At 41.7% G+C, this 12,321-nt stretch overlaps 1 protein-coding gene across 1 annotated transcript in view; it reads right to left on the bottom strand.

Annotated features, from left to right (window-relative positions):
• Positions 1 to 11,227, bottom strand: part of MRPL48 (mitochondrial ribosomal protein L48) — a 65,670-nt gene extending 54,443 nt beyond the window's left edge. The window contains exons 1-5 of the mRNA XM_086676421.1: positions 11,216 to 11,227; positions 10,396 to 10,501; positions 10,133 to 10,186; positions 7,160 to 7,290; positions 1,529 to 1,693 (exon numbers count right to left, since the gene is read on the bottom strand). Of these exons, the coding sequence (XP_086532547.1) occupies positions 1,529 to 1,693; positions 7,160 to 7,290; positions 10,133 to 10,186; positions 10,396 to 10,501; positions 11,216 to 11,227 (468 nt within the window). The remainder of the gene's footprint in view (positions 1 to 1,528; positions 1,694 to 7,159; positions 7,291 to 10,132; positions 10,187 to 10,395; positions 10,502 to 11,215) is intronic.
• Positions 11,228 to 12,321: the final 1,094 nt, after the last annotated feature.

Here is a 12,321-nt window from a genome sequence, read left to right as displayed (position 1 = left end):
ACAAACTAATCTTATTTACATTATCTTGTATAATCTTTACAACAATTCCATATGGTGGGCATTATCATCTGCATTCTATAGATATGAAACTGAAGCACAGAGAGTTCAAATAACCCACCTAAGGTCATATACCTCACAAGAGATAGAATCTGGGTGTGATGCAAGTCGCATGGCTTTTCCTTATAAATGTAAAGTATTAACTAACACTTCCAGAGAGGCTGAGACAAAGATGGTCACAAGACTACATATGATTAGATGCCAAAAGATAACACTAGCTAGTTGAGGCATTTTAGACAGTGTGGTCAGAAAGGTTTTATGGAAAAGATGAGACCTGAGCTGGGTGCTGAGGGATGGAGCATTTGGATGGGTGGTGAGAAGGTGAGGACACTCCAAGTGAAGACTCTCTGGCCAAAGCAATAGAGCAGAGTGGAAGAACAAAGGTGTCTGAAAGGTAACAGTGGCATCAGACTTGGAGAGGTCCTATCTGCCCTTGAATCTTTAGGTGATGCCCTAATGACAGATTTCCATGGGGTCTCCTGTAGTAGAGAATGGTAGAAAACAGTATTCCTTGAAAAATTATCCCTCCCTTTCAGCAGTCCTCAGAATAAAAAGAAATACAGCAGGAGCACAGAGTCACCAATCTGACTATCTTTAACAATGGAATTTTGAAACTTCCTGCTTTTTTTCTATTATCCTGTCACCAGATCTGGCCAAATTCTCACAATTAGGCTGAGGTGAACATCAGTGAGTTATTTTATAAAGAAGCAAGGTGTGCACCATTAAGGAAACAAGCCTAAAGACATTCAGGGCCCACCCGAAGATACCTACTGGTAGATCCATGAACAGCAAAGATCATGCTGATCTGTACATCATGGAGACATAATCTCTACAATTAACGGCCAAAATACAATTTTAACAAAAATTGCTAAAAGTAAGACATCATTCTAAGCATCATGATATATCTAAAACAACACACCTGTAATCTGTTCGTCTGTTAAAAGGGCAAGAGAAGACCAAGGACTGCCTTTACCGTGATTCAGACGGTTTTACTGAAGTCATTTAAATAGGGTGTTGTTACGTAAAATTTTAGCTTATTATCCTTTTCTTATCGTCAAGTAGTCTCACATCCTAATCAGGTCACCAAGTTAAAACACTCTGGAAGTTGATTACTTAACGCAAAAATAAAAATGACCTGCTCAAGGTCACAGACCTTGTCGGAACCAGCATAGGTTCCGACAATCTCTAAGAGTTTTCCACTGTGCGGCTCTTCCCTTTCCAGGCCAATGGGTGGCGAGGGTGGCTAGCGGAGGGGGCGTGGCCCACGGGTAATCGCAGCTGTGTTCGCCCGGGGAGGAGTGGATGAAACACAACCCTTTGACCGCAAGGAGCCGCGGGTGCTGCCGGGAGAACCTTGTTCTCGCCAGTGTTTCATACCCGGATGTCTGCAGAGGCCGCGATAGCCAGGCGGCCACCACCCACCTCTAGTCTCCCCACCACCTACGCCGCGCCCAGCGTGCGTGGAACCTACCTTTTCTAGAGCTCCGTTCATCCTTTGCTGCTGCGGCCGGTAGTTGTGCAAGCTGAAGACCCGCCCAAGCTGCAGCGATCTCCCGGCGTCTGGAAACACTGACGGAACACCTCGCCTGGGTCCAGTAACAATATCCGACCGAGACACATTCAATCCCTGCAGCACCTTGGTTCCGGTAGCTTCTGAGACTCAGTATCTAGAAATCCCTTCAAGACTGCCCTAACCACGGCTTAAATGTCACCTTCACTGCAATTTTTCCAGGCAGAATTCATTGCCACATCTGTGTTGTCCCAGTGTTTTGCACACAATTGTGATATTTCATCCAACATACAATGTATTAATTGTTACTGTCTCTTTCACATATTTGTGAGTTCCTCAAGGACTGAGATCCTGTATGATTAATTCATTCCAGTGGCTAGCACAGGACATGGAGAACTGACTTCTAACATTGATTTAAAAGCTGATTGGCCCTAAGCGAGTTTTTCTGACGTTCAGTTGCCTTGTAATTAATAATTGATAATAACTTTCTTTTTTTATTACTTAAAAAAATTTTTTTAGTGTTTATTTATTTTTGAGAGGGAGACAGAGCACAAGCAGGGGAGGGTCAGTGAGAGGGAGACACAGAATCCGAAGCAGGTTCCAGGCTTCTAGAGCCCTACTTGGGACTGGAACCCATGAATCGTGAGATCATGACCTGAGCCTATGCTCAACTGGGTGAGCCACCCAGGCACCCCGATAATAACTACTTTCTACTGAGTGACAATTATGTGCAATGCATTGTGCTCAGAGCGTCACTTAATTTATTCCCCACAAGCCTGTTGTTGAAATATTATCACTTGATTTTAGATATAAGGATATTCCAAGAGGTTAAGAGACTTCTTCCAGGCCAACCAACTGAAGCAGAGCTGAGTTTCAAATTCAGTCTCCTTATGCAAAGTGTTTTCCCTCTTATATAAGCCTTCTCACATGAGATACTGATGACACTGCATATTCATTTACTTTACACACATTAACCATTTACTTATCATAACATAGTGCCAGTCCTTTTATTGAATCTTGGGAATACAGAGATGAATATTACATGGTCCCTGAACTTAAGTAGCTCATAGGGAATTTCATCAAACTAAAAAGCTTCTGTGCAGCAAAGGAAACAATCAACAGAGTGAAAAGACAACCTACAGAATGGGAGAAAACATCTGCAAACCATACCTCTGCTAAGGGGTTAAAACCCAAAGTATATAATGAATTCAACTCAATAGCACTCAAATTTTTTTTTAAGTTTACTTATTTATTTTGAGAGAGAGAGAGAGAGCATGCATGCACGTGCTCGAGCAGGGGAGGGACAGAAAGAGAGGGAGAGGGGGAATCCCAAGCAGGCTCAGTGCTGTCAGGGCACAACTGGATGTGGGTCTTGAACCCATGAACCGTGAGATCATGACCTCAGCCAAAATCAAGAACCAACACTCAACTGACTGAGCCACCCAGGCACCCCAATGGCACTCTATTTTATTTTATTTATTTTATTTTTTTATTTTAATATATGAAATTTATTGTCAAATTGGTTTCCATACAACACCGAGTGCTCATCCCAAAAGGTGCCCTCCTCAATACCCATCACCCACCCTCCCCTCCCTCCCACCCCCCATCAACCCTCAGTTTGTTCTCAGTTTTTAACAGTCTCTTATGCTTTGGCTCTCTCCCACTCTAACCTCTTTTTTTTTTTTCCTTCCCCTCCCCCATGGGTTTCTGTTAAGTTTCTCAGGATCCACATAAGAGTGAAACCATATGGTATCTGTCTTTCTCTGTATGGCTTATTTCACTAAGCATCATACTCTCCAGTTCCATCCACGTTGCTACAAAAGGCCATATTTCATTTTTTCTCATTGGCACTCTATTTTAAATGGACAAAGGCAGGGGGCGCCTGGGTGGCTCAGTCGGTTAAGCGTCCGACTTCGGCTCAGGTCATGATCTCACGGTTTGTGAGTTCGAACCCCACATCAGGCTCTGTGCTGACAGCTCAGAGCCTGGAGCCTGCTTCGGATTCTGTGTCTCCCTCTCTCTCTGCTCCTACCCCATTCACGCTCTGTCCCTCTCTACCTCTCAAAAATAAAGAAATGTAATTTAAAAAAATTAAAAAAAAATAAATAAATGGACAAAGGCAATTGCCACAACATGGATGGGCCTAGAGGATATTATGCTAAGTGAAATAGGTCAGAAAGAGAAAGACAATTACCATATGACTTCACTTATCTGTAGAATCTAAAAAACAAAATAAACAGATTCTTAAATACAGGGAACGAATCAGTGGTCCAGAGGAGAGATGGGTGGGGGTGGGCAAAATAGATGAAGAGGATTAACAGGTACCAACTTAAGTTATAAAATAGGTCACGGAGATGAAAAATACAGCATAGGGAACACAGGCAATAATATCGTAATAACCTTGTATGGTGACAGATGGTAACTACACTTATCATAGTGACCACTGAGTAGTACATAGAAGTGTTAAATCAATATATATGTTGTACACTTGAAACTAATATAACATGGTATGTCAATTATAAATCAAGAATTTTTTAAATGGGCAGAGGACCTGAATAGACATTTCTCAGAAGAAGACACACAAATGGCCAACAGTACGTAAAAAGATGCTGAACATCACTACTCATCAGGGAAATGCAAAACAAAACCACAATGAGATCTTATCTCACACCTGTTAGAATGGCTATTATCAAAAAGACAAAAGCTAACTTTCGGCAAGGATGTGGAGAAAAGGAAACCCTCGCATACTGTTGGTGAGAACGTAAATTGGTATATCCACAATGGAAAACAGTATAAATAGCGAATATATAATGAAATATTATACCAGCCTTTCAAAAGAAGGAAATCCTGTCATTTGTTAAAACGTAGATGAAACTGGAGGATATTATACTGAATGAAATAAGATGGGCACAGAAAGACAGATACTCCATTATCTCACTTACACTTGGAATTTAAAATAGTTGGACTCATTGAAGCAGAGTAGAGAATGGTGGTTACCAGGGGCTTGAGCAGGACCGGGGGGCAGAATGGAGAAATGTTGATCAAAGGGTACAAAGTTCCAGTTACGCAGGATAAATTAAGTTTAGAGATCTAAAGTACTGGGGCGCCTGGGTGGCGCAGTCGGTTAAGCGTCCGACTTCAGCCAGGTCACGATCTCGCGGTCCGTGAGTTCGAGCCCCGCGTCAGGCTCTGGGCTGATGGCTCAGAGCCTGGAGCCTGTTTCCGATTCTGTGTCTCCCTCTCTCTCTGCCCCTCCCCCGTTCATGCTCTGTCTCTCTCTGTCCCAAAAATAAATAAACGTTGAAAAAAAAAAATTTAAAGTACTACATGATAACTATAATTAATAATACTGTATTGAATACTGCAAATATGCTAAGAGAGTAAATTTTAGGTGCCCTCATCACAAAAGATAACTATATGAGGAAATAGTATGTTAACTAGTTGAACCACAATAATCATTTCATTATGTATATATATCAAATCAACATATTGCACACCCTAAATATTTATAATTTTTTAAGTGGCTGGTAGAGATCAGTAGGGAAGTCAAATTATAAACAATTATAAAGCAATAAGGGATTCTAACTACAGAGATATGCACATAAACTCTGTGTATGAAGGGAGTACATGGTCACATAAAGTCAACGTCAAGTGAAATAATAAATATGCAATTATTTTTATTGTTGGCTGTTATTATTGCTGCTACTGATTTTGTTGTTATTGTTTTCCTTAACAAGGAAAAGATGTAAAACCTGGTAAATATGAATGGGGCTTCAGTGATAGGGAGTTTGCTTTGGTGTCAGAAACCCTGTCAAGATCCCTTAACCTATTGTTTTATCAATTTCTCCTATGATGAAATTCCAAGGAGCTGCAAAGGGCTAAGTAGGTAAATCTATGCCCCCCAAAGGTAGCCCTTAATCTCTTAGGGGCAGAGTTGCTAAGAGATCATCTAAAGGGACAAATTCATAGTTAAGTGATGCTCTGAGCATACAGCATTGCACATAGTGGTCACTTAATAGAAGGCAGTTATCAATTATTATGAAGCAAACAGGGTGCCTGGGTGGCTTAGTCGGTTGAGTGTCTGACTTCGGCTCAGGTCATGATGTCGCGGTCTGTGAGTTCGAGCCCCGTGTCGGGCTCTGTGCTGACAGCTCAGAGCCTGGAGCCTGCTTTGGATTGTGTGTCTCCCTCTCTCTCTGCCCCTCCCTCACTCATGCTCTGTCTCTCTCTGTCAAAAATAAAATAAACATTAAAAAATTATTATGAAGCAATTGAATGTCAGAAAGCCTCACTTAGAGTCAATCAGCTTTTACCTATTTTTTTTTTTAAGTTTACTTCTTTCTTTTAGTAATCTCTAAACCCAACATCAGGCTCAAACTCACAACCCCAAGATCGAGCGTTGCATGGTCTACCGAATGAGCCAGCGGGCACCCCTCAATCAGCTTTTAAATCAAGGCTAGAAGTCAGATCTCCATGTCTTGTGCTAGCCACTAGAATAAATTAATCAGATAGGAGCTCAGTTCTTGAGGAACTCACAATTTAATATGTGGAGGAGATAGTAACAAATAATTAATATATAGTATAGTAAATGAAATAGCAGAATTATGTGCAAAATATTGGGACCACACAGAGATGGCAATTAATTCTGCCTGGAGAAATAGCAGATAAGTCATCCCTCCTCCACCACAGTGACTGTTTTTTTGTTTTGTTTTGTTTTGTCTTTTGCCTGCACGGGGTATCTAAAAGCTGTTGAGATTTTAGAAAAAAAAAAAACAAAACTATTGAGTTCTTGGTTTGTGCCAGGTCAGGTCTTTCCAGGTATATAGGTTCATTCAACTCCCCCAATGCCTGTGTGAAGTTGAGAATCACTCACTCGTTTCATAGATGAGGAACAAAGAAACAAAGAAGTTACCTAGTTAACATAAGTCACACTGCAGGTGATGACCTACCTGATTTCAGCACCTGTGCTCCTTCTGTTCCACCGGATGGTGACTATAGGTTTCCAAAAGGGCAGATTGGCTAGGCCAAAGAGTTTCTTTCCTTGTCTAGGCCAGGCAAATGTAACCTGGTAAGATACAAAACCTATCTTTGTACTGTTCATACACTCTGAGGAGGCAGAAAGCTGAGGGGAAGAGGGATAAGAAGGAAGAAAGGGACAATTAATTCTGTTGGCAAAGCACAAGGATTTTTCAAGACAACTAGAATACTTTAAAAGGTCAGGAATCTAGGACCCGAAAGGAAGGTGAAATCAGCACATATGGATGTAAAGACACCATAGCAGCAATATCTATTAATGTGTTGGAAAGGATATTATTGTTTCCAAGCTCAGTTGATGATGTCATGTGTTATAAAGGAATATGAGCTTGCTGAGTTTGCCAGAAAGACACTTTCATACAGATGTGGCCAGAAATCCTTGTATCTCCAGCTATTCTGTAATTTCTCTGGCTTATTTTGTCTCTAGCCTCTAAAAACTAAGACTCCCTTAGAGAAACCAAGATAGCTCAACACAGGCCAACTTTCCAGGTACCAAGGCTCCTGCTTTCTTGCTTTATCCTCCTACAGACTATGAGCTGCCCAAGGTAAAGGATGTACCTTATTCATCTCTGTATCTCCAACATCTAGTCCAGGGCCTGGCCCATAGTAATATGCATCTGGTGAACTGAAATGAAAGCTTCCTATTCTTCTTTCTCTTTTTTCTCCTACCTCTATGACATCATTCTTGTCTGTACATCCATAAGTGGCATAGTAGACACATAAAGATGGGAGAATGTGCAGAGAATATGGGCTCAGATCCAACCCTGCTTCCATCATTTACCCACTGTGTGATTTGTTATTATTATTATTGTTGATAATATTATTATTATTATTATTATTATTATTATTATTATTTTAAGTAGGCTCCACACTCAATGTGGGGCTTGCACTCATGACCTGGAGATCAAGAGTTGCACCCTCTACCAATTGAGCCAAGCTGGGTGCCCCACTCATGGTGTGATTTTGAAAAAGAGAGACTAGTGAATGTTTCAGGGACTTCAAGTTTAACTGAAATGTGTATATAAAGAAACATTCTCCCTGGCATGTGACCTGCTGCCACCCCCCTCTTTATTTCCTGAAGCTCCTTGGGCCATCATCCTAGAGTGGGAAATAGATTGAGGCTCACCAAATTCCTCCTGACCTCCCCAGTGGGAGAAATAGAAGAAAAGGGGTAGAACATTTGAATGCCACCGGTAAAGGTTGCCTGAAATAAATCCTTTTGGGTCCATGTTCTGGATAGTTTTGCCTTCACGATGAGTGGATATTATAAGAGAGGCAGCTAAGATAGTAGGGCTAAGGATAACAGAACCAAATAGTAATTTGTGATCACTTAACTTTAAAAAATGATTACGGGGCACCTGGGTGGTTCAGTTGGTTGAGCATCCGATGCTTGATTTTAGCTCAGGTCATGATCTCAAGGTTTGTGGGATCAAGCCCTGCATCCGGCTCTGTGTTTGTGGAGCCTGCTTGGGATTCTCTCTCTCCCTCTCTCTCTCTCTAGGCCGTTCCCTGTGCATGCTCTCTCTTTCAAAATAAATAAATAAACTTAAAAAAAATTATTGGGGCAAGGTGCCTAGGTAGCTCAGTTGGTTAAGCATCTGACTGATCCTCCCAGCTGGGGTCATGATCTCATGGTTCCTGAATTCAAGCCCTGCCTTGGGCTCTGTGCTGACAGCACAGAGCCTGTTTGAGATTCTCTCTCTCCCTCTCTCTCTGCCTCTCCCCTGCTCTCTCTCTCTTTCTCCCTCTCAAAATAAATAATAAATAAACAAACAAACAAACTTTAAAAAATTATTGGGGCACCTGGGTGGCTCAGTCAGTTAAGCCTCCAATTCTTGGTTTATGCTCAGGTCATGATCTTTCAGGTTTGTGAGATCAAGTCCCACATTGGGGTCTGCATGGTCAGCATGGAGCCTGCTTGGGATTCTCTCTCTCTCTTCTCTCTCTCTGCCCCTCCCCAACATCGAGGTCACTTTCTCTCAACACACTATTTGCATTGTGAGCATTTTTAAAGGAGTAATTTTTTTCACCTAAAAGATTAACACAGATATTATTGTGTTTATTGTTTTGTACTTTTCAAACAACTTACATGAACATTATGCAATTTTATCAAAGTTACGATAGGTGAGTTTTCTCACTTTGTAGATAAAAAACCAAAGGGAAGAAGATAGGTGGCTTGCCTAAGCTTAAACAACTTGGACATGGCAAAAAACAGGGTAATGACAATATATTTCTAGCTCTGGATGTTGCTTCTGATGGTCAACAACACCAACACCAAAAGCAAACTACAAGTGCTGAGATCCTCCCATTGCCAGTCTCAAAAAACACTTGGTGAACTGGTGTCTATACAGTACACATGAATTTGGGCCACAAGCAACTTTACTGAGGGACTCACAGTGAGGTCTTTTCCCAGATAAGAATGGAGGCTAAGTGCACTGAAGCACCAACTTCTTTAGCCTTGTAAATTCCCCTCCCGCTCCAGACAGAGGTCTCCTAATATTTGTCCACTTTATCTTTTTTTTTTTTTTTAAGATTTCTTTTTAAGTAATCTCTACACCCAGTGTGGGGCAGGAACTCACAACCCTGAGATCAAGAGTCACGTGCTCTACCAACTGAGCCAGCCAGGGGCCCCAACTTTATCTCATACTTAGTCCTGAGCAGTGTATTCTTAAAGGAGTATTCTTCATTTTTCTTCGTATCCCAATAATTTAGCACAGGTCATAGAACATAATGAGGCTCCAACAAATATTGAATAAAGTAATGAATGAAAGAATATTTAAAAGTTCTTAGTGATAATTATGGAGTTTAGATTTCTCCAAGATCTTGCAACACCAAAAAAACATGGAGGAACTTTGCCTTTCTGGCTTTATTTTTACAAGTCAACCTTCTGTAAAAGCCTAATTTCTTTTTAATGTTTATTTATTTTTGAGAGAGAGACAGAGACAGAGCGTGAGCAGGGGAGGGACAGAGAGAGAAGGAGACATAGAATCCAAAGCAGGCTCCAGGCTCTGAGCTGTCATCACAGAGCGTGACATGGGACTTGAACTCGTGAACCGTGAGATCGTGACCTGAGCCGAAGTCGGACACTTTACCAACTGAGCTACCCAGGTACCCCCTCTATAAAAGCTTTAAAAAAACCCTGCTCCAGTCCTCAGCACAGCCACATCAGAGAAAGCCTTAGGGAAGAAGAGAGAATAAAGGGAGGCCCTTTTGAAGAATATGTTTGATCTCAGATTAAACTTCCTTTAAAGTAATAATTCTATGGTACCTCTTATAAAAAATTTCCCAACATTGCCAAATAGCTCTAGTTTATGGCTAAAGTAAAAATATATGCATTAAGCTACCTCCAATTGAGAACTATTTTAGCTTCGGTAGAACTTCTCAGCTTCTATTCTTTGGAATGGTTTTGGTACAAAGAAAATCATACTTACAAGAAAAAATCAAAAGATAAAAGGCCAGAAGCGAAAGAGAGCTGGCTACCAGAAGGAAAGCCGGAAGGGAATGATGCTGACTCACCAGCCTACACTTTACCAGGAATTTTCTGCTTGTGCAGGGCTAGGCCCAGTGAGAAGGGATTACCTAACCCTGGAGAAAGGGAGAAAGGATGATGAAAGAGGCTGCAAGAGGGAAGCTCGAGTGGTTAGTGAGATCATAGAAGGCTGTAAGAAGGAAGGGTACAAAGAACCATTTATTAGGCAGCTAGGTGTGCAACTCAGTCAATCCTTCCAGAAACCCAGAACCTGTGCTCAGGTTAGTTCAGCCCAGCCTCTAGCACAGGGATACTGGGAGAGTACCTGGTGCACAAAGCTCGGACAGCACAAGGCCACTAGGATACTTGGACACCTGAGAGGCCATCCTCCTCCCCTCCTTCTGTACCTTGCACCAGATACCAAATGTATACTGAAAAACAAAACAAAACAAAACAAAAAACAGAAAGAACATAATTTCACTCTAGCAAACTATTCATAACCTCTAGCACAATTCTCCTGCCTGGTAGCTTGGGATGAGGAGACACAGGTGCAGATTTTACACGATCATGGTGTGGAGGCAGATTTTGAAATAAATTCCTCATAGAATAATACTACCTCCTTGAACTACTGAGATAGGAGTTTCTAACTTTCATCTCCAGCTATCCTCTATCTTTATTTGAATGCTCATTTTCTTTACCTCCATACTGCCCAAGGTCCACTTTCACAGTCTTCTACCTGAATTATTGTGCTGGCCTTCTCATAGATCTGCAAACCTTCAGTCTCATCCCCACCCCAGTTCATTTCCAAAAGCAGTCATTTGAAGCACATATAATGGAGATTATGATTTAACAAAATAAAAATGGGGTGCCTGAGTGGCTCAGTTGATTAAGCATCTGACTTCAGCTCAGGTCATGATCTCATGGGTCCTGGGCTCGAGCCCTGCATTGGGCTGGACAGCTCAGGGCCTGGGGCCTGCTTCAGAGTCTGTCTCCCTCCCTGCCCCTCCCCCTCTCCCACTCATGCTCTGTCTGTCTCACTCAAAAATAAATAAACATTAAAAGAAAAAATTTAAACAAACAAAATAAATCAAACAAAACTTTCAATAGCTCCTTACAGTTCTCTAATTTAACAACACACTCCTTACCTTGGCATTCATTGCTCTCATGATCCATCTCCAATTTACTATTCTTTCTTTCTTTCTTTCTTTATTTTAAGGGGCGCCTAGGTGGCTCAGTCGGTTGAGCATCCGACTTTGGCTCAGGTCATGATCTCCCGGTCTGTGAGTTCGAGCCCCGCGTCAGGCTCTGTGCTGACAGCTCAGAGCCTGGATCCTGCTTTGGATTCTGTGTCCCCCTCTCTCTGACCCTCCCCCGTTCATGCTCTGTCTCTGTCTCAAAAATAAATATTACAGGGGCGCCTGGGTGGCTCAGTCGGTTAAGCGGCCGACTTCGGCTCAGGTCATGATCTCACAGTCTGTGAGTTGGAGCCCCGCGTCGGGCTCTGTGCTGACAGCTCAGAGCCTGGATCCTGCTTCGGATTCTGTGTCCCCCTCTCTCTGACCCTCCCCCGTTCATGCTCTGTCTCTCTCTGTCTCAAAAATAAATAAACATTAAAAAAAATAAACATTAAAAATTTTTTTTAATTTATTTATTTTTGAGACAGAGAGAGAACAAGCAGAGGAAGGTCAGACAGAGAGGGAGAGAGAATTCTAAGCAGGCTGGGCAGAGTCCAAAAACTGTGAGATCATGACCTGAGCCAAAATCAAGAGTCAGACGCTTAACCAACTGAACCACCCAAGTGCTTCTCCAATTTACCATTCTAACCACTTCTGTTACATACCCATTACTCCTACTACACTGATAACTGTGCAACATATTTCCCTATACTCTCTTTATGGACTTTATTATCTATTTTATAGCTTTTACAGATTTTTTTGTGTGTCTGACTACCAGACCATGCTGCCTGATTTAGAATCCTTGTCTGATTCAGCATGTGTTTCTCCCAGCATCTTTATAGCATTTACACATCAGAGGCACCCCCAAAAATACTTGTGCACAAAAATTGAGCTTGCTGTAGAACTTTAACACCTTTGTCTCCAAGGTTTGCTAACCAAAATGTAAATGGTTCTTATAATAATCTACACTTCCTTGAGCCTTTGAGAGCCTTTTCTTAAAAAGGGTAGGGGTGGGGCATACTTACTGTAAAGCATTTGGAGAAGACAGAAAAGAAAAATTTTTTTTAATCTACACT

Source organism: Puma concolor, chromosome D1 (genome assembly GCF_028749965.1).
Source record: "Puma concolor isolate L17-30 chromosome D1, mPumCon1.1.hap2, whole genome shotgun sequence".
Classification (NCBI taxonomy): Eukaryota; Metazoa; Chordata; class Mammalia; order Carnivora; family Felidae; genus Puma; species Puma concolor.
Note: the sequence above shows the minus strand (reverse complement) of the source record. Positions and strands in the feature narration are given on the sequence as shown.